The 20,534-nt window shown below is 46.6% G+C and overlaps 1 protein-coding gene across 1 annotated transcript in view; it reads left to right on the top strand.

Moving 5' to 3' along the window:
• Window positions 1–20,534, top strand: part of ZC3H3 (zinc finger CCCH-type containing 3) — a 229,160-nt gene that overhangs the window by 64,786 nt on the left and 143,840 nt on the right. The window contains exon 4 of the mRNA XM_058176624.1: window positions 19,232–19,388. Within this exon, the coding sequence (XP_058032607.1) occupies window positions 19,232–19,388 (157 nt within the window). The remainder of the gene's footprint in view (window positions 1–19,231; window positions 19,389–20,534) is intronic.

The following is a 20,534-nucleotide window of genomic DNA, read 5'->3' as shown; positions in this document are numbered from 1 at the left end:
AGTTTCTTCCCTCCTTGATTAGTTTCCATCCATTGTTTCTTGTTTTGCCTTCTGGTGCTTTGAAAGATAAGTTGACCCCCCTCTTCTTTGGGGCAGCCCCTCAAATACTGGAATACTGCTATCATGTCCCCACTAGTCCTTCTCTTCACTAGACTTAGCCATGCCCAGTTCTTGCAACCGTTCTTCGTGTGTTTTAGTCTCCAGGCCTTTGATCATTTTAGTTGCTCTTTTCTGCGCTTTTTCCAAAGTCTCAACATCTGTTTTGTAGTATAGTGACCAAAACTGGATGCAGGTTTCCAGGCAGGGCCTTACTAAGGCTTTATAAAACTAAGGCTTCACGTGATTTTGAGTCTATGCCTCTGTTTATACAACCAAGGATTGTATGCGCTTTTTGGGCTGCAGCAGCACACCGCTGCTCATATTTAAGTGATCATCCACTAGGACGCCAAGGTCCCTTGTGACCCACAAGTTCTCTTCTTTGTCATATGTTGAGGACTACCGGTATACCATCCTCCACAAATGGTTGTCTAATCTTGTCTTGGAAACCTCGAGTAGTGGAGCACCCATAACTTTTGGGAGGCAAGCTGTTCCATTGATTGATTTGCTCGTTATTCTGTTATTCTCCATGAATGGCGAAGGGAACATAGGCGCAATGCTGGCCTGTCTTAAACGTTAAGGTTAAACTTAGATCAAGCCTCTGTTCTGATTTTCTGAGCCTGAAAATCGGTCTTTGAGTTTGGCTTCCTTTTTGCCGTAACCACCTCCCCACCCTTTCCGGTTCTTGATAACAATTTTTTACCCGCGGTGTGGCTCAGGCTGTAAGAAGCCTGTTATTAAAACACAGCTGCCTGCAATTACTGCAGGTTCTAGTCCCACCAGGTCCAAGGTTGACTCAGCCTTCCATCCTTTATAAGGTAGGTAAAATGAGGACCCAGATTGTTGGGGGGGCAATAAGTTGACTTTGTAAATATACAAATAGAATGAGACTATTGCCTTACACACTGTAAGCCGCCCTGAGTCTTCGGAGAAGGGTGGGATATAAATGTAAACAAACAAACAAAACAAACCCACGGATCTCAATACTAAATTAAAAGGGTACCAGAGGTGAAGGATGCACAAGTTCCGGAGCCCTTCATCGTCCCACCTTCCGCGGGAACGAGATGACAACGCGGGTCCTGTTGCACATCATTAACTCACCGTCACGCCTGCGATCTCCCCGTTGGGTAAAAGAGTTCCCGCGGCAGACAAATGTGAAATGACAGATTCCAGAGACAGATTGCGGAAACCGTGCCGTCCCCACGTCGACAGGTCCCGACAGATGGGGGAGGCTGAACGGATTAAACAGATGGGCGGATGGCTGCTCAGAAAGATGGAGAGGAAGGGGGTCTGAGCTACGGGCGGGGAGATTCCTTTGTGGGGGGGGGGAAAACACACACCGCCAAACACCCCCCCCGGGAGCGTTGTTGGGGCAGTCGATGGATTTCTGGAGTCCTTGGTGTGGGATCAGTGGAAGTACTTTCGCAGGGGAGGGTGTAGGCAGTCCTCAACTTACAGCCGTTCATTTAATGACCGGTCGAAGTTACGACGGCACTGGAAAACTGACCTAAGCCCGTTTTTCACACTTACGACTGTTGCTGCCTCCCCACAGTCACACGAATCAAATTCAGATGCTTGGCAATCGATTCCTATTTGTGACGGTCGCAGTGTCCCGGGGTCACACGATCCCCTTTTGCGTCCTCCTCACGAGTAAAGTCAGTGGGGGACGGCCTGATTAATGTAACAGCTGCAGCGATGTGTTTAACAGACGTGTTAAGAAAATTGGTAAAATGGGGCAAACAAACGTCTCCCTTAACAACATAAATTTTGGGCTTATTTGTGGTCCTAAATTGAGGACTAATACCTGTAGTTTGATCACTGGGAAAGGTTATTTTAGGAGGATGTTTGACTAGAAGAGAATCTTTATAGCTCAGGGTTGAAATGAGGGGTCCTTGGTGGTCTCTGAGCCTGGTGGTTTCCTTGCAGATGTTTCATTACCCAACTAGGTAACATCATCAGTGCTTGAAGTGAAGGAGGTTTGCAGAGGAGGTGGACTGTCGGGCCCTTGGTGCTCTCTGAGCTTCCTTGTTTGCTTCCAGATGTTTCAACACCCAACTAGGTAGCAGCTTCAGTGCTGGTAGGGGGAGTGAGGTTTCATAAATGAAGGCAAAATATACGTGTCCCCAAGAATCTTGGTGTGATTATTGGTATAATTAATGATACTTATATCATTATATAATATATAATATAATATTATTATTATATTATATTATTATTATATTATATTATATTATATTATATTATATTATATTCAGGTAGTCTTCAACTTACAACAGTTTGTTTACTGACTATTCAAAGTTACAACAGCACTAAAATAAAGGGGGACTTATGGACTATTTTTCATGCTTATGGCCTTTGCGGCATCCCCATGGTCACATAATCAAAATTCAGACACTTGGCAACGGGTTCATATTTATGACGGTCGCAGAATCCCCGGGTCACGTGATCCTCTTTTGTGACCTTCCGACAAACAAAGTCAAGGGGTGGGGAAAGCCAGATTCACTTAACAACCGGGTTACTAACTTATCAGCTGCAGTGATTCACTTAACAACTGAAGCAAGAAAGGCCGTAAAATGGGGCGAAGCCCACTTAACAAATGTCTCACTTAACGACAGAAATGTTGGGCTCTGTTGTGGTCATAAGTCAAGGACTACCCATATATACGAAATGATTATATATGGTTACAATGTACGTATAATTAAAGGTAATTCTTGGTGTGAATGCCCTGCGCATAACATGAGTGAATTTGGGGGCTCCCGGGATGGTCACCCCACATCGCCTGGCGGGGGGTGTGTGTCACCCCACGCTGCCCCCCCCCCCCGGTTGTCTCCTTGCCTCGCATTCTGAGTTTCCCTTCAAATGGTCCAAACGCTGAAGTCCAGGAACCATCTGCTCCTGCATTTCGCCCCGACTCTTATTCCATTAGTCTGGATTAAGTTTGCACTTCCTTATATTGATGGCTAGAAACACGTCAGCTTTTGCTTCGGCTTTGGTTTTTTGCATTATGGATCTTGGAGGCTTGCAGACGGATGACTCTTCCTTACAGCTAAATTGTGACGGATGGGCGCGTCTCCGCCCGAGAGGCCCTGCGATGCTTTGCACCACATTCCTTCCCACAGCCTGAGTTTGTCGCAGGCCTGAGTTACTCCAACGGGCTGGCCTCCCTTGGTCGGGAAAGGCTGGGCCTGGGAATACGAGACCTGTCTTTGGGTGGTTCAGGGGTCTCCATAATTGCACCCTGGATCAGAATACGGATCATAGATTAGCAGAGCTGGAAGGGACATTGGAGGTCTTCTAGTCCAACCCCCTGCACAAGCAGGAGATCCTATACCATTTCAGACAAGTAGCTGTCCAGTCTCTTCTTTAAAACCTCCAGTGATGACTTCTGGTGGCAAGTTGTTCCACTGGTTAATTGTCCTCCTTGTTAGGAAGTGTCTCCTTAATTCCAGGTTGCTTCTCTCTTTGATTAATTTCCATCCATTGTTTCTTGTCTTGCTTTCTGGTGTTTTCAGAATCAGAATAGAGCTAGAAAGGGACCTTGGAGGTCTTCAAGTCCAGCCCCATGCTCAAGCAGGAGATCCTATACCATTTCAGACAAGTGACTGCTTTGGAGAATAGCTTGACTCCCTCATTTTTGTGGCAGCCCCTTAAGTATTGGAAGACTGCTATCATATCACTCCTGGTCCTTCTTTTCACTAGACTAGCCATGTCCATTTCCTGCAACCTTTCATTGTATGTTTTAGCCTCCAGTCCCCTAATCATCTTGGTTGCTCTTCTCTGCACTCTTTCCAGAGTTTGAACAGCCTTTTTTTACATCGTTGTGACCAAAACTGGATGCAGGATTCCAAGTATGGTCTTACTAAGGCCTTAGAAAGTGGTGTTAACACTTCACGTGACCTTGATCCTGTCCCTCTGTTTATCCAGCCTAGGATTGTGTCGGCTTTTTTGACGGCTGCCCCACATGTCTGGCTCATATTTAAGTGATTGTCTGCTGGGACTCCAAGATCCCTCTCACAGTTACCACTATTGAGCAAGTTACTACATATATTCTACCTGCATATTTGGTTTTTCTTGCCTAAATGTAGAACCTTCCTTTTTTCACCCTTGAATTTCAAGTGTTGAAGTTCCTGGTAATTAAGAAAAGTTTTTTTATGTGTTGAAGTGTTTAGTGTGTAAGTTCAAACATACAGTTCACGTTGTAAGTCGTGGACTACCTGCAGACAAAGAAAAGTGGCGATCAGTCAGTCAGGGCAAAACCTTATTCGGATTGGCAAAGAAAGGGTGATGGCCATTTTCACCCCCTGCGTTGGCTTGTGTGTAATTCTTGAATTACTGCTTTCATAAAAAGCTGCGGATTCGCCTCCAGCTCTCTTCCAGATAGCAGGTCTCCTCCTAGCAGCGGGCCCGACTCCCAGATCGATTGGATCCATGGAGCGAAATCTCTTCCACGACCATTATAAATATTGCTGTTGTGTGCACTAGCTTAATGGAGATATTTATTAAGGATGGGTAGCAGAGGCAATCATGGGGACACGCCGTTTTGAACGTTCCCTTTGCTTCTTGCAAGCTGCAGAAACGGGGAGGTTTTTGCTCTGGTGGATCAGACCCAAGTCTAGGAGAGACCGGCAGGGATCCCTTTGATCTTAAAGCCACTTAAAGCCAGCCCTGAACGTGGCTCTTTCTTGGCTTGTGTAGCTTTCTCTGTGCATAGTGGATTTCCAAGAGAAATAGAAGCAAGGATTTTAATGTTCTTTTTAAATGTTCATTAAGCTGTAAGCTGGCCGTTTGAAACGAGATGGGCAGCAAATAAATTTCATTAATAAAAATAATAAGTAGTAAACAAGAACAAAATAATGTTTGGTAGAATTTAGTAAAGTGCTCGACGCTGGACTTTGGTTGCGGGAGAAAGTTTTACAACTAACATAAGAAAGGGACTTTCGGCGTAAACTTGTGGTCCTGAGGTTGGGTTTTAAGATGCTCCCCTTTCGGCATTTCTTGATAGGAACTTGAATTTAATTCAGGTAGTCCTTGACTTACAACCACAATTGTTAAGTGAGACCATTGTTAAGTGAGTTCTCTTAAGTGAATCACTGCAGTTGTTAAGCTAGTAACTCGGTTGTTAAGGCTTGCTTGTCAGAAAGTCACAAAAGGTGATCACATAACCCTGGGACACTGCAACCGTCATAAATCTGAACCGGTTGCCAAGCGTCTGAATTCAACAGAATAACAGAGTTGGAAGGGACCTCAGAGGTCTTTTAGTCCGACCCCAGACTCACACCATTTCAGAAAAATGGTTGTCCAATCCCTTCTTAAAAACTTCCAGTGTTGGAGCATCCACAACTTCTGGAAGGAAGCTGCTCCATTGATTAGTTGTTCTCACTGTCAGGAAATTTCTCCTTATTTCCAGGTTGAATCTCTCCTTGTTCAGTTTCCATCCATTGTTTCTTGTCCTACCCTCAAGTGCATTGGAGAATAGCCTGACCGTCCCCTCCCCCTTCTTTGTGGCAGCCCCCTAAGATATTGGAAGACTGCTATCATTGCCTTCCATTGAGGACCTGTATACTGCACAAATCAAGAAGAGGGCCGTGAAAATATTTGCAGACCCCTCGCATCCAGGACATAAACTGTTTCAACTCCTACCCTCAAAACGACCCTATAGAGCACTGCACACCAGAACAACTAGACACAAGAACAGTTTTTTCCCGAAGGCCATCACTCTGCTAAACAATTAATTCCCTCAACACTGTCAGACTATTTACTGAATCTGCACTACTATTAATCTTCTCATAGTTCCCATCACCAATCTCTTTCCATTTATGACTGTATGACTGTAACTTTGTTGCTGGCAATCCTTATGATTTATATTGATATATTGACCATCAATTGTGTTGTAAATGTTGTACCTTGATGAAGGTATCTTTTCTTTTATGTACACTGAGAGCATATGCACCAAGACAAATTCCTTGTGTGTCCAATCACACTTGGCCAATAAAATTCTATTCTATTCTATGTCCCCTCTAGTCTTTCCTTTCTCTAGACTAGCCATCCCCAATTCCAACAACTGTTCTTCATATGTTTTATTTTGATCCCGTGGCCATGGGGATGCTGCAGTGGTCATACGTGTGAAAAATGGCCATTGGTCCCTTTTTTTCAGTGCTGTTGTAACTTCGGTCACTAAATGAATGGTTGTAAATGGAGGAGTACCTGTATTTGACCTTGTTTGAGGCTCGAACAGGCAGGAAGGTAAAATTGCCATTACCTTTGTTGTTTGAGAACTGGACACGTTCATCCTGATATTTTATGCAGCTGGGTCTCCACAATGCATTTTACTCCTTCCCTGCCTTTTATCCAATTTGTTCTAAACAAGAGAGACCCTAATTGAAATGGCTTCTGAGATGGGCTGTCCCTTAATATCTGCCCCGCAGCAAAGAAAATGTGATTATTTTGCTTAAACTTGGCAATAAATACTTTAAAAACACAGGTTGCTATTTCAAGGGGGCCGGCTTTATTGCTAATGTAGAATAAACCATGAATTCTTATGTGACGGTTTAAAAAAGAGTCGTCCTGGCATTGCACGAAATAGTTTTTAAATATCTTCATAGCATTTCAATTCTGAAGAATCACAGGCAGCAGATGGAGAAAATAATGCGGGGAAGCCAAAATGGAAGGAAGTGTTGTGGCTTTTAAACAGTGACAAATACAGGGGCCATAGTCCTCAACTTATGACCACAATTATGTCCAAACTTTATGTTGCTAACCGAGACAGTTGTTAAATGAGTTTTGCCCCATTGTATGACTTTCTTGCCAGGGTTGTTAAGTGAACCACTGCAGTTTTTCAGTTAGTGACACGGTTGTTAAGTGAATCTGGCTTCCCCATTGACTTTGCTTCTCAGAAGGTCTCAAAAGGGGATCACGTGACCCCGGGACTCTGAGACAGTCATAAATATGAGTCAGTTTCCAACTGTCTGAATTTTGATCACGGGACGGCTGCAATGGTCATGTGAAAAATGGTCATAAGTCATTTTTTTTAACGCGCCATGGTAATTTTGAACAGTCACGAAATGAATTGTTGTAACTCGAGAACTTCCCGTGCTTTGCATATATATATATATATATATATTTTGGGGATGAGGTCTCGATATGGAGTAGTAACCTGGTGGGTAGATAAATTATAAATCAATCGATGTCCAGAATTAATGACGAGAGAGAAAGTCACTTGTTTCAACAGAATGTTGAAGAGGATTGGCAATGCTGCAGGTTTGCAAGTTAGTAGGATAACCCTCCAACAGAGAATAAAATTTGGGGAGTTATGGGGGAGAAATGAAAAGAACAAGTTAGAAATTGGTCAGGATGCATCCCTGGGCCCTGGAAGGGGAGGGAAGAAATCCGGAATGAATTCACCAAAATCGACTTTTCAAAAATTGTAATTTTGACAGAGTTTATCAATGGTTGGTTTGTTTCTATTTAAATTTATTAACCTTTTCAACTCGAGTGGATTTTTATTGAATAAACTTAGTGGCTATGGGACAGAGGTCTCCAAATTTGGCAACTTTTAAGACTTGGGGACTTCAGCTCCCAGAATTCCTCAGCCCGTGCATGCATGGGAGTTGAAGTCCCCAAGTCTTAAAAGTTGCCAAATTTGGAGAGCCCTTGCTATAAGATAAGAGAGTACATCCTCTTTTGGAGTGCTAACTGTTGAAAAACCAGAAAGCAAAGTTACTTTTTTTCTCTATAGCCTCTCCTCTTCTTATCTGCGCCCTCCAATTTTCCTTTCTCCCCGTTCCACCATCGTCTTCTTTTTTTCCCTTTTAATTTCCCATTTTTGGGGGTATTTTATCTTCGTTTGAAATTCAATAAAGTTCTATTTAAAAAAAAACAAAAACCCAGAGAAGGACTAAATGAACCCTTTTCTCCCAGGGGGAGGAATTAAAAAGAATCCCTCAAGGTCCCGCGTTCATAAATGATCTTGACTTAGGGGGAAAAAAATTAGCAATGATATAGCTCCTGTTAATATTCCCTATTAATATGGCTCGGTCCTTTGATCCTGCAAAGAATCCGGAAGCTTCCCCTCTCCCCATTCTTGGGGAATAGAATTGAGATGGATAAGGTTTTCTCCTGCCCCCACAAATGTCCTTGACTTAGGTGTTGGATTAAAACCCATCGTATTTTAAAAAAAAAAAAGCAACCCTCATTTTCAGGGCCTCCAGCTCAGATTTTTTTAAACAAACGTACCAGCTCTTTTGTGCACCAAATGGCTGTCTCTATACTCTGTAAATTGCTTTGATGGCATTGGAGGATTTACCAGCGTCCACATCCTGAAAATGCACGTGGATCTGACCGGTGAGGGCACCTGTCTTTCCGTGGCATTACCACCCTTTGCTAAGCCCCGCAGGGAATCTGTGCGAATGTCCATTCGGCACGCGGAATTAGCCCTGCTGATTTGGCACTCAATTCCCCTCGAGCATCTGCAGCTGAAACCCATGGCCACCGAGGTAACCGTTCCGGGGCGCTCAGAGCCTCCTAAAAAAGGCTTTTCAAAAAAGTTTTCCAGGATGGCGGTTTCGGTGGTCTTCCAGCGGAGCGCAACGGACACCCCGCTCGGGGCCCACCGGTGAGTGATGCTCCCTCGTAGGGGTTTATTACCTGTTAAACAGCACCAGCAGCTCTCGAGCATCAAAGCCTTGCGAGGGTCATAAACCTGTGGCATAAGCAGAAGGGGTGGGGTTTTTCCCCCTTCCATTTTCCAAAGCGGAATTAAATGCTCTTCCTTGAACGAAAGGAGCAAGGCAACTTTGCGAGCGATATAAAATTAACCTCTGACTGCGCCGCTCCCCGGGAACATCTTGAGCAGCTTGCGGGCTAATCACCCCTCTCTAATCCTTGGCTTTGCTTCCTCGCCTGAAATTGGCTACTCTGTAATAGAGTCATCCTGGCTCTCTTTTCCCCTCCCAGCACCTGGGATTTGAGCTAGCCACGGGGAGGGGAAGAAACCAGGACGCGCACCGTTGAGCCGAGCGGCAGCGTGGCACAAACGCCGTTCAGATGTCTCTGATGGAACCCAAAGCGCCAATTAAAGGGGATTTTTTGCCGGGAGGGCTCAGAGGCGTGACGTGCTGCGCTGGCTTTATTGACCAGCACGGGAACAACTGCCTGGGATGAGCTGAGGCCTCTCTCCTCCAGAAACCCTCCTCCTTCCTTTCTCCTGAAGATTTGATGTGCAGAAGGAAGTGGGACACCCCAAAGGTGATCCCCCCCCCCAAAAAAAAAGGCAAGGGGATTTTCTTGGGTTTTTGAAAGGAAAATAAACCAAGAAAGTGCAGTTGCCTTTTTTGGAAAAAGCACCTTGAAGACAAGTGTCACCTAGACGATGGAGAATCTCAATGGGACGTGAGCACTTTTGGTCCCCTCTTCTTGTCTCTTATGGCTTGCTGTCTTCTCTTGGATCCCAAAAGATGTGCCAGTTAATCCCAAAGGTTGTTTTTTTTTCTTCAAGAGGCAGCTGGACTTTTTTTCTTTGAAGACGTTTTGCTTGTCTTCCAAGGAGCTTCTTCAGCTCTGGCTGGATGGTGGGCAATGGAAGGATTTATACCCCTTTGCGGGCACCTGGTCATTTGCATCCTTTTAGAGAGTCGTTGAGGCCACCTGGAGGTTCATCTTTGCCCTCAGGGTCACCTAAACGGTGCCAATGGGTGTGGAGCCTTCTTGGAATTGCTGAAAGGAGGACTGTGTTGTAGTCACACCCATTTGCACCACTCAGGTGGCCTTCAGGACACAGATAGACCTCCAGGCGGCCTCAACGACTCTCTAAAAGGATGCAAATGACCAGCTGTATTTAAAGAGTATAAATCCTTCCCTTCTCTGCCAGCCGGTCAGAGCTGAAGAAGCTTTCTGGATGAGAAGAGAAATGTCTTCAAAGAAAAAAACCAGAAAGTCCAGTTGGTGCTTGAAAAAAAACAACACACCTTTGGGACAACCATGAACTGGAGCAGGAGTCTCCAACCGTGGCAACTTTAAGACTTGTGGACTTCAACTCCCAGAATTCCTCAGCCAGCTTTGCTCTGGGAATTAAAGTCCACAAGTCTTAAAGTTGCCACGGTTGGAGACCCCTGACCTGGAGGATGGAGAATCTCTACAGACATGCGCCAACTAATTTTTTTTTTTAAAAAAAATTTAAACCTATTTATATAGGTTTATATTTTATATTTTAAACCTATGAATATATATGCAAGTAGTCCTCCACTTACAGCCATTTCTTTAATGACCAAAGTTACAACAGCACTGAAAAAAGTGACTTGCAACCATTTTTCACGCGACCGTTGCAGCCTCCCCATGATCCCAATTCTGACGCTTGGCAACTGACTCATATTTATGACGGTCGCAGAGTCCCAGGGTCACGCCATTTTCCCTTTTGCCACAAGCAAAGTTAACGGGGAAGCCAGATTCACTTAAGCAACCGTGTGACCAACTGAACCGCGGCCGCGATTCACTTAACGACTGTGGCAAGAAAAATCTTAAATGGGGCGAAATTCATTTCAAAACGGTCTTACTTAGCGGGCGTAGAACGTGGGTTGAGTTATGGGGGTCGGTCGAAGACTTTCCCTATTACTAAAACTCTCACTGTGTTTCTCTGATGTCATTTTGCACCCGCAAGTTAGCCCAAATGGTGCACTAGATACCACGATCGTTTTTGAATCGAGAGACCGAAAATCCGCTATCTTAAGGAACGCATTAAAGAACCTGGGACGTCCCTGGAATTGAAATTTTCACAAAAGGAAAATGGGAAGATACAGTGAGGGGTGAGTGGGTAGGAGAGAAGGGGAAAGAGAAGTGCGGAGGGGAAAAAGAAGAAGAAGAAGAAGCATTGATTTCTGACTCCCTCTGTTGTGCTAAGATAAAGCATTAACCTCAAACCACAACTTTTTTTTTTAACTTTTTCATCATAATATAAACTAGACATTTCTATAAAAAACAAATCAGTCTAATTGGGAAAACCCAAAAATCAAAGTTTTATTCCCCCACCACCACCTCAAGCACAAAGTCCAGAAGCGGTTTCCAAGTAGAAACAAAAGTACTTCTTTTCTTCGATCAAAATGGTCAGTTTTAGCTATTTCTGCCGACTCCCGTCAGCTTCTGTAGCCAGGAAACCTTCCCCGTTTAAGCCAATTGGATTGGCAAAGTTGTGGCCGTGTGGCGGTGTCCCCGCAATCCCGGTACTTGCGATTTCCGACGCTGCCTGCCGATTTCCCTCAAGGAAAGTCGATGGGGAAGCCAGCAGGAAGTCGGAAGCCTCTTCCCCTCCCATGGTTTTGCCCCACACTTGAAAGAAGGGACCCGCCCTGCCCCTCTTTTGATCAGCCCCCAAGATTGGGAAGACAGTCCAGCCCTGCGGGCAAACAAAATAAAATAAAGAATAATTATAACCTTATGAAAAGAATCAAAACAATTCATTTTTGCATTTCGTGTTGCTTACCGCTGGGATATACCCGCAAACGAACAGCGCTAGACACTCGTTTAATAAATGAAACCATCGCGACGGTTTCTTCCGCATTAGCCCGTTTTAAAAGTAAAAACGGGAAAAATCTGTTAAAAATAGAGCAATGCCCTGGAAGAATGAAAGGGAGGACGATTCCTGGATAGGCTGTCTGGGCTGCTTCTTCTGAAATGGAAGCAACATCGTAAGATTTCCCGCGTGTTTCGCTGGGAATTTGATTTTTCAGGCGTCGCTTCTTCTTAGACTGTTTGTGCCGACAAGCCAAGTCAAAGGGGAAGCCAGATTCACTTAACAACTGTGGCAAGAAAGGTCATAAAACGGGCAGGGGGTTGGACTAGAAGCCCTCCGAGGTCCCTTCCAACTCTGTCTGTCTGTATTCTCTTCTGTATTTCCTCTTGTATCCAGGAGACTCAGGCTGGGGGCTCATGGGGGGTGGGGGTGTGTGTGGAGGGGCTGCTGGATCTCCCGAGGAGGGACTTGGCCATCCGAGTAAGAGCCCACCAAGAGGAAATGAGCGCCACGTTTGGAGCCACCAGCCAGCTCCACCTGCTGCGCCTGGGAATGGCTCCTCGGTGGCTGTGGGGATAATGAGGTATGCCAGCGTGGGGAGGAGGGGAGGGGAGGGGAGCGGAGGGGAATGCAGCCAAAGAGCTGGGGAGCATCCAGATGATGCGCTTGGCTGGACTGTGCAAGGCCTGCCTGTCATCGGGGAGAACGGAGAAATGCGCCCAGAGACACTTCTCAGTGTTTTTGGAAAAGATGCTCCCTCCCTCCCTCTCTCTGTCCCTCTCCCCTCCCTCCCTTCCTCCCTCCCTCCCTCCCTCCACATGGAGATGAGGCTGGAGATCAGTCCACTAGAGTTCAGCAGCCAGTTTGTTTTCTCTGTCTTTCTCTGTCTGTCTGTCTGCCTGCCTGCCTGCCTGCCTGCCTGCCTGCCTGCCTGCCTGCCTGCCTGCCTGCCTGCCTGCCTGCCTGCCTGCCTGCCTGCCTGCCTGCCTGCCTGCCTGTCTATCTATCTATCTATCTATCTATCTATCTATCTATCTATCTATCTATCTATCTATCTATCTATCTATCTAATCTATCCATCTATCCCTATCATCAATCTATCATCTATCCATCCCTGTCATCAATTTCTTTCTTTCTTTCTTTCTTTCTTTCTTTCTTTCTTTTTTCCTTCCTTCCTTCCTTCCTTCCTTCCTTCCTTCCTTCCTTCCTTCCTTCCTTCCTTTCTTTCTTTCTTTCTTTCTTTCTTTCTTTCTTTCTTTCTTTCTTTCTTTCTTTCTCTCTCTCTCCCCCCTCCCTCCCTCTCTCTCTTTCTTCCCGCCCATCCATCCATCCATCCATCTCCTGCTAATTGACCCAAAATTACCCAGTCAGCTTTTTTTTTTTTTATTTGAATTTATAACCCGCCCTTCTCCGAAGACTCAGGGCGGCTTACATTGTGTAAGGCAATAGTCTCTTTCATGTCTAAGGCAGAACTAGAACTCCCAGACTCCTGGTGGTTGGCCCAAAGTCACCCATCCAGCTTTCACGCCTATTATTTTTATGTACAAGTCAAAGATTGCAAAAACATGTAATACTTTTTCCTCCTATTTTCCCCAGAACTACTACCCTGTGAGGTAGGTTGGCAGAGCGGGGGGGCTGGTCCAAAGTCACCCAGCTGGCTTTCACGCCTAAGTCAGGACTAGAACTCACCGCCTCCTGGTGATGGGCCCAAAATTACCCAGCTGTCTTTCATGCCTAAGGCAGAAGTAGAACTCCCAGTCTCCTGATGATTGGCCCAAAGTCACCCAGCTGGCTTTCATGGTAAGGGCAGAATTAGAACTCACCGTCTCCTGGTGATGGGCCCAAAGTCATGAGTCAGTAGGGGGCTTTTCTTGAGCTTCCAGGAAGCGCTCCATTCTCTTCTCTTCCCTGCCTTTCCTTCCTGCCGAGTCTTGTCTGCTTTTATGGCGCCCCTTTAGGTCCACCCCGGGGTCCTTTCCCGAACTCCCCGCCAAGGCTTCCAGGCCTTTGCCAGGCCACCCTCTGCCTTCCCTCTCGGGCAGGCTCTTCCGGAATCGCAAAGGCCGCCCCCAGGAGCAAAAAAGCCCCACACTCAGCAATGTGCCCGAGCCTCTCCAGGTCCGTGCGAGCCCCCGAACGAGCCTCGGGCTGATAAATGATGCTCATATCCCATTCAGATATGATGCCAGCAGTTTCTTTGTGGTTTGCCTTCCATTGCGGTAGTAAAGTTTTTAATTAGGAAAGCTAATGAGATCGATTAGTCATTAGGCCTGACCTCTGGATCTCGGGCGAGGAGGCACATGGTGTGCGCCGGGCTGATAACGGGGACGCCGGGGCATTGTTCGTAATAAAAGCGGAGAGCGTTTGAGTTGAGTGAAACGTGCCACGGGGAATACATCACGGCCGAGAGGGGGGGGGGGGAGAGAAACATCGCAACCCCGGGAGCCTGTAATGAAGGGAATTAAACCAACATCCTATCTAAATAACATGATTATCTACACAAAAGCTCTCAGCCAGGAAGGGAGAAGGGAAATCAGAGCGCCGACAGACGGCTCTTCCGTGCCAGGTGCTGCACCGTGGCCGCGGTCGATGCAGGCCCTCCGGAAGAAAAGTCGGGGTTTGCGGGTTTTCTAGGCGGGATCCCGCAAGGTCTCCTTCCTGCTGGATCTCCAGCTGGCCACGGAGAGGGCGGATGGGGGCTCCGATTGAGTCTCTGAGTCATTACAGGTAGTGTTCAACTTGCGGCCGTTCGTTTAGTGGCCATTCGGAGTTACAACGGCACTGAAAGAAGTGACCCAAGGCTCTTTTTCCACACTTGCAGCCGTAGTAGCATCCCCGTGGTCAGGTGATCAAAACTTGGACACTTGGAAACTGGCATGTACTTATGTCGGTTGCAGTGCCCCGGCTTCATGTCATCATCGCCTTTTGCAACCGTCTGACAAGCAAAGTCAATAGGGAAGCCAGATTCACTTAATGACCATGTCAATAAGTTAACAACTGCAGCGAATCACTTAACAAGTGCCCGGATTTATTGTCTATATTTTTTTTTACTTTTCTTTCCCCCTCTTTTTTGTTTTCTACTACTTTTGTTTTTTTCTTTGTATTTTATATTTTGAAAAAAAAAACAACACCACCTCAATAAAATCATATATTGGAACAAGCGCCCGAATTTTGATCACATGGCCATGTGCAGGTTGCAGGTGGTGTGAAGAACGGCCGAAGGTCACTTTTGTCAGCCCTCTGGTGACTTTGAACGGTCACCAAACTAAAAATCAACTGGGAAGCCAGATTCTCTTAAAAGCTGCGTTGCTGACTTAACCTCTGCAGGGTTTCACTTAACAACTCTGGTCAAAAGAGTTGTAACATGGAGTAAAAGCTCCCTTAACAACTTGCCTCCAGATGTTGTGAATGCTCCAACACTGGAAATGCTTTGGTGTGTTAGCTGTATCTGTCCTTTATAGATAGATTGGATGGATACGATAGACACAATAGATATGATAGGTAAATAGGTAGATAGAGAATAGATGTAGATATCTATAGTCTCTCTCTCTCTCCCTCCCTCTCTCCCTCCCTCCCCCATCCCTTCCCCCTCTCTCTCCATAGAGTGATAGATAGAAAGATAGATTACATATATAGATATCATAGATATAAATATTAGATATCTATAGGTATCTATATATCTATATAGATAGATAGAGAATAGATTATCTATAGACACACTCTCTCTCCCCTCCTCCCTTCCCCCTTCCCTCCTAGATAGAAGGATAGATTACATATATAGATAGGATAGATATAAATATTAGATATTTGTAGGTATTTATCTATCTATAGACAGACAGACAGACAGACAGACAGACAGACAGATAGACGGATGATAGAAAGATAGGTAATGATAGATTGATAGATCAATAGATCAGATGAATGGATGGGTGGGTGAGTGGGTAGATAGATGATAGATAGATAGATAGATAGATAGATAGATAGATAGATAGATAGATAGATAGATAGATAGATAAAGACAGACAGACATATTAAGTGGGCTTTTAAAGTCCATCCAGGTAAAGCAGGCTGAGTCTTTTAAACCCCGCAGTTCCTTGGAGAGCCGCAGAGGCTGCAAGGAAACCTGAGATGGCAAAGCCGAAGGGCAGGACCTGTGTTGTGTTGTGTTGTGAGACAAAATGTTTTTTGTGAGTCATGCACCTGATCAAAAACCCTTTGGGGGAACGAAGGGCTTGGCGGAGGGTGATGTTGAAATAGATCCGAAGGGATGGCCCAGGCCCTGAAGTGAGGGCTGCCACATGGAATATTGTTTGGACAAATAGAGAAGCTAGTCCACTTGTTTTCTCTCGCTTTAACCCCTGTTTCCAGGCCGTTGTCTGGATCGGGGGTCTCCAACCGTGACCACTTTAAGACTTGTGAACTTCAACTCCCAGAATTCCTCAGCCAGCTTCTTTCTGGGAGTTGAAGTCCACAAGTCGCAAAGTCCCCAAGGATGGACGCTCCTGCTTGAGCAGTGGGTCAGACTAGAAGACCTCGAAGGTCCCTTCCAACTCAGTTCTTCTCTTAACTTCCTGTGGTGCCACCCCTGATAGATTTCCCCTTATTTTGTGCCCTTTGAAATGGTCCAACGTAGCCAACAGGGAATCTTCAACTTGCCTTCACGGAGGCTGGGAGAAGAAATTCAGGGGGAAAAAGAAGAAGACATATAAGGCATTCTTTTTCCCCCCACTTTTCCACCTTGCAATAATTTCAGGTGAGGGGGAGTCATCTTTCGCGCTAAAACCGGCAGACTGAAGTCTCAGCATGGCACGTCAGCTTTAATTATCTGGGCAGTTATAAGCTGTATGTTATAAAAGTCGGGCAATTAGATGCATCCCTTAAAGCTGTTGGAGGGGAAAAAAAAAATGACCGGCTAACCAGACCAGAAAGGAAGAGAATCCAACAATTTAGCCGTTAATTGCAAGGAGCCTTCAGTGGGGAGGGAAAAAAACGGCATTTGTATCACCTTGGAAAATATTGTTATTAAATGATTAAATGCATAAATCTGTTTGGGAGCCCAGAGACCTCTCTGAAAAAGGTGATCTTTCTACATGGATGTGGAACGCATCCAAAGCCTCTCAAAGCTTCCACAAGGACCGGAGAAAGGATCTAGAACAGTGATGGCTAACCTTTTTGCCATCGCGTATCAGGAGGCGGAGGGTGGGGGTGGGGTTGCGCGCCTGTGTGCCCACACCTATAATTCTATGTGCCCCCCCCCCATGCATGCGCACGCAACCCCACCCCTGTTCCTGGCACGTGATGGCCCAGTAGGCCTGTGTTTCTCTCACCTGACTCCAGAGCCTCTCTATGAGTCGGGGGAGGGTTAAAACGTCCTTCCCCATCCCTCCTGGAGGCCTTCCGGAAGCCAGAAACGGCCCGTTTACCAACTTCCGGTTGGACAGGAAGTGACCTTTTTGCTGTCCCCAGCCTCCAGAGACTCCTAGACAGGCGTCCCTTCTTGTCCAACCGGAAGTTGGTAAACGGGCCGTATCTGGCCTCCGGGGGATTGGGAAAGGCAGTTTTCTCCCTCCCCAGACTCCTAGAGAGGCTCTAGAGCCAGGTGAGAGAGAAAAACGGGCCTTCCCCACCACCACCCAGGCCCTTTGGAGGCAGGAAACAGCCTGTTTCCCTACTTCTGGTGGGCCTAGAAGGCCCGGAGCTGAGCTCGCGTGCCCACTGGTATGGCTACGTGTGCCACCTGTGGCACGCATGCCATAGGTTCGCCATCATGGATCTAGAACATTCAGCCAATGCAAAACAGCAATATTGCTAGTCCTCGGCTTACAACAGTTTGCTTAGTGACTGTTCAAGGATACAAAGGCACTGAAAAAGCGGCTTTTGGCCGTTTTTCACACTTATGACCGTTGCAGCATCCCCATAGTCACATGATCAAAGTTTTGACTCTTGGCCACTGGTTCATATTTACGACGGTTGCGGTGGACCTTTTACAGCCTTCTGACAAGCAAAGTCCATGGGGAAGCTTGATTCACTTAACAACCACCTTCCTAACTTAACAGCTGCAGTGATTTAGTTAACAAGTGGGAACGTCATAAAATGAGACAGAACTCACTGTGCCTAGCAGCACTGATTTGGAACCGCTTGTGGCCATAAGTCGAGGACTACCTCTGTTGTCCTAGCTGCTGCCATCTGGGTGGCCGAAGTGGTAGCCCAATTGGTCACCTTCCCCATCCTCCATCAGCTAGGATGAGGGAGCTTCTAGGGGTAGAGATGCCCCAGGAAACTCCCTGCAGAACTGAATCTCTTATCACGGATGACTCAGAGAAGTGAGTCAAGCTGCATTTTGTCCTGTGTGTTTCTTTTCCTTCCTTTTCTTCTCTGTTACGCTGCCCTCGTGAGGCAGGAAGAGGCGGATCGCCAATGGCGTGTTCTCTTTCGGTCTCTCGCTGGCACACGTGGTGCCTGATTCCCCAGACAGCCCAGTTTCACGCCCTGGCACCGTCCCCTCCGCTGAGCGTCTCATCCGGCAAATGCCGGCAAGTCCCTGTTCCGCCAGGCCTCCTGAAGGAGTTCATTAAAAAGCCTCCCAAAGGCCTTTCCTCATTGAGTTCACCAACCTCCACCCAGCCTCCCTCCCTACACGCAGTTCCTAGGGGGTCAGGGGGAATCCGTGTCCGTGCCCAGCCCCCTATCCCTCTATCGCCCCTGGGCCAAAGTCTCCTTGTGGCTCAGGGTTGAACTTCAGGGTCCTGGGCGCTCTCTGGGCTGGGTGGTTTTCTTGCAGGCCTTTCACGGCCCTACTAGGTGACATTATCAGTGCTAGAAGGGAGAGAGGTTTGCAGGGAGGAGGAGGGGGGTAGAGAAAGGGAGGAAGATGAAAAAGAGATGGGGAGAAGGAGGACGAGAATTGTAGGGCCCTTGGTGCTCTCTGAGCTTGGTGGTTTGTTTGCAGACGTTTCATGACCGAACTAAGTTACATCATCAGTGCTAGAAGGAAGGGAGGTTTGCAGGGAGGAGGAGGAGGCCTCTGGAGTCCTTAGAGCTCTGTGACCTGGGTTATTTCCTTGGAGTGGTTTTGTTACCCAACTAGGTAGCATCGTGAATGATCTTCCCCTTCCTTCCTTCCTTCCTTCCTTCCTTCCTTCCTTCCTTCCTTCCTTCCTTCCTCCCTCCCTCCCTCCCTCCCTCCCTCCCTCCCTCCCTCCCTCCCTCTCATTTCATCAGTTCTAGAAGGGAGTGGGGTTTGCACCTTCCAGCACTGATGACGCGACCGAGTTGGGCAGGTGCGTTACTGTTTTGGTCAGATGTGATGTTAAGCTTATAAAAAAAACCAAGTAAAGGAATCTTTGGAGCTTTGGAGAGATGTAGAAGCAAAGTAACACTTATATTTGAGAAATTAAACAAGTTTCTGGCGTTTTAGGTAACCTTGAGGCAGAAAGGGCCAGAGGCCGTAAGAGTGGCTTTCTGGCTATTTCTCAACCTTTGCAATGTTAAATTGTGTAAAGTTCAACTCCCAGAATTCCCCAAACCAGGCTCTCGGGTTCTCCAAAGAGCAGCCAGGTACTGAATAAAGAAACTACGATGGTCCCCCTTCTTGTGCCACTACGATTTTTCAAGCCGTGTCTTTTTCCTCCACAGGTCCCAGCTTCGTCCTGGTCACCAGCCCAGCGGCCCACCGAGTGGTCAATACTCGCTACAGGCTGGTGAAGAAGTTGGCAGGACCTCCCGTGACCCCTGCAGCCTCCAGTGCCAGCCCAGCTCACGGCTGGAAGGCCAGGAGGCTTTCATCGTCCAGGTGAGGGTTGCTCTTCATTCATAGCAGAACGGGAAGCTTTCTCGGGGGGAGGGGGCGACACGAGAGACCTGTCGTTAGACGGGAAATGTCCTCCCTTCCTCTCGCCAAGAAAAGTCATACAACGTATCCAGGCAGCCCACGACTTGATTTATTTATTTATTATTTTATTTATTATTTAGATTTTTATACCGCCCTTCTCCCGAAGGACTCAGGGCGGTGTACAGCCAGATTATAAGAACAATACTATATACAAATTAAAACAGAGACTTAAAATAACATATTCTATAAATGGCCGAAAATTTAAAACCCATCAATTTTAACCCGTAAAATTCATAAAAATACCCCAATTAAAATTATTTAAAATTTAAAAAGTTTAAAAAATTTAGGCCAGTCCCGCTTGAATAAATAAATACGTTTTCAATTCACGGCGAAAGGTCCGAAGGTCAGGTAGTTGACGCAAACCAGGGGGAAGTTCGTTCCAGAGAGTGGGTGCTCCTACAGAGAAGGCCCTTGAGCCCAGGAATTCCCACTGCTGTCAAGGCAGCTCTCCCAAACTGGACTTTCTGGTTTTCCCTTGAAGACATTTCACTTCTCATCCAAGGAGCTTCTTCAGCTCTGACTGGACGGTGGGGAATAGAAGGATCGATACTCCTTGCAGGCAGCTGGTTGTTTGCATCTTCTAGAGGGTCGTTGAGGCCACTTGGAGTTCTATCTGTGAGCTGAGTGTCACCCAAGTGGTGCAAATGAGTGTGGATCCTTCTTGGCTACAGGATGCTTAGTTTCTGCCCTGTGTCCCCAGGCTTTTGGGGATGAGTCTGGGTTGTTTGCATCTCAAACAGAAGCACAAACCGTTTACTGGAAATCCGTTCCTCCTCCCGCACCATCTGATGGGTGTCCATCCCAAATTGCATAGCTAAAAGTCTGTAGAGATTCTCCGTCATCCAGGTCACGGTTGTCCCAAAAGGGCTTTTTCCGGAGGCAACTGGACTTTCTGGTTTTTCTTTGAAGATATTTTGCTTCTCATCCAAGAAGCTTCTTCAGCTCTGACTGGATGGTGGGGAATGGAAGGATTGATACCCCTTGCAGAGAGCTGGTCCTTTGCATCCTTTTAGAGCAGGTGCTAAGACAGCTGAGCTTGTTGATCGA

The sequence above is a fragment of the Ahaetulla prasina genome, chromosome 3, assembly GCF_028640845.1.
Source record: "Ahaetulla prasina isolate Xishuangbanna chromosome 3, ASM2864084v1, whole genome shotgun sequence".
NCBI classification, from domain to species: domain Eukaryota; kingdom Metazoa; phylum Chordata; class Lepidosauria; order Squamata; family Colubridae; genus Ahaetulla; species Ahaetulla prasina.
The sequence above is the reverse complement of the archived record's forward strand: the minus strand, read 5'-3'. Positions and strand labels throughout refer to the sequence as shown.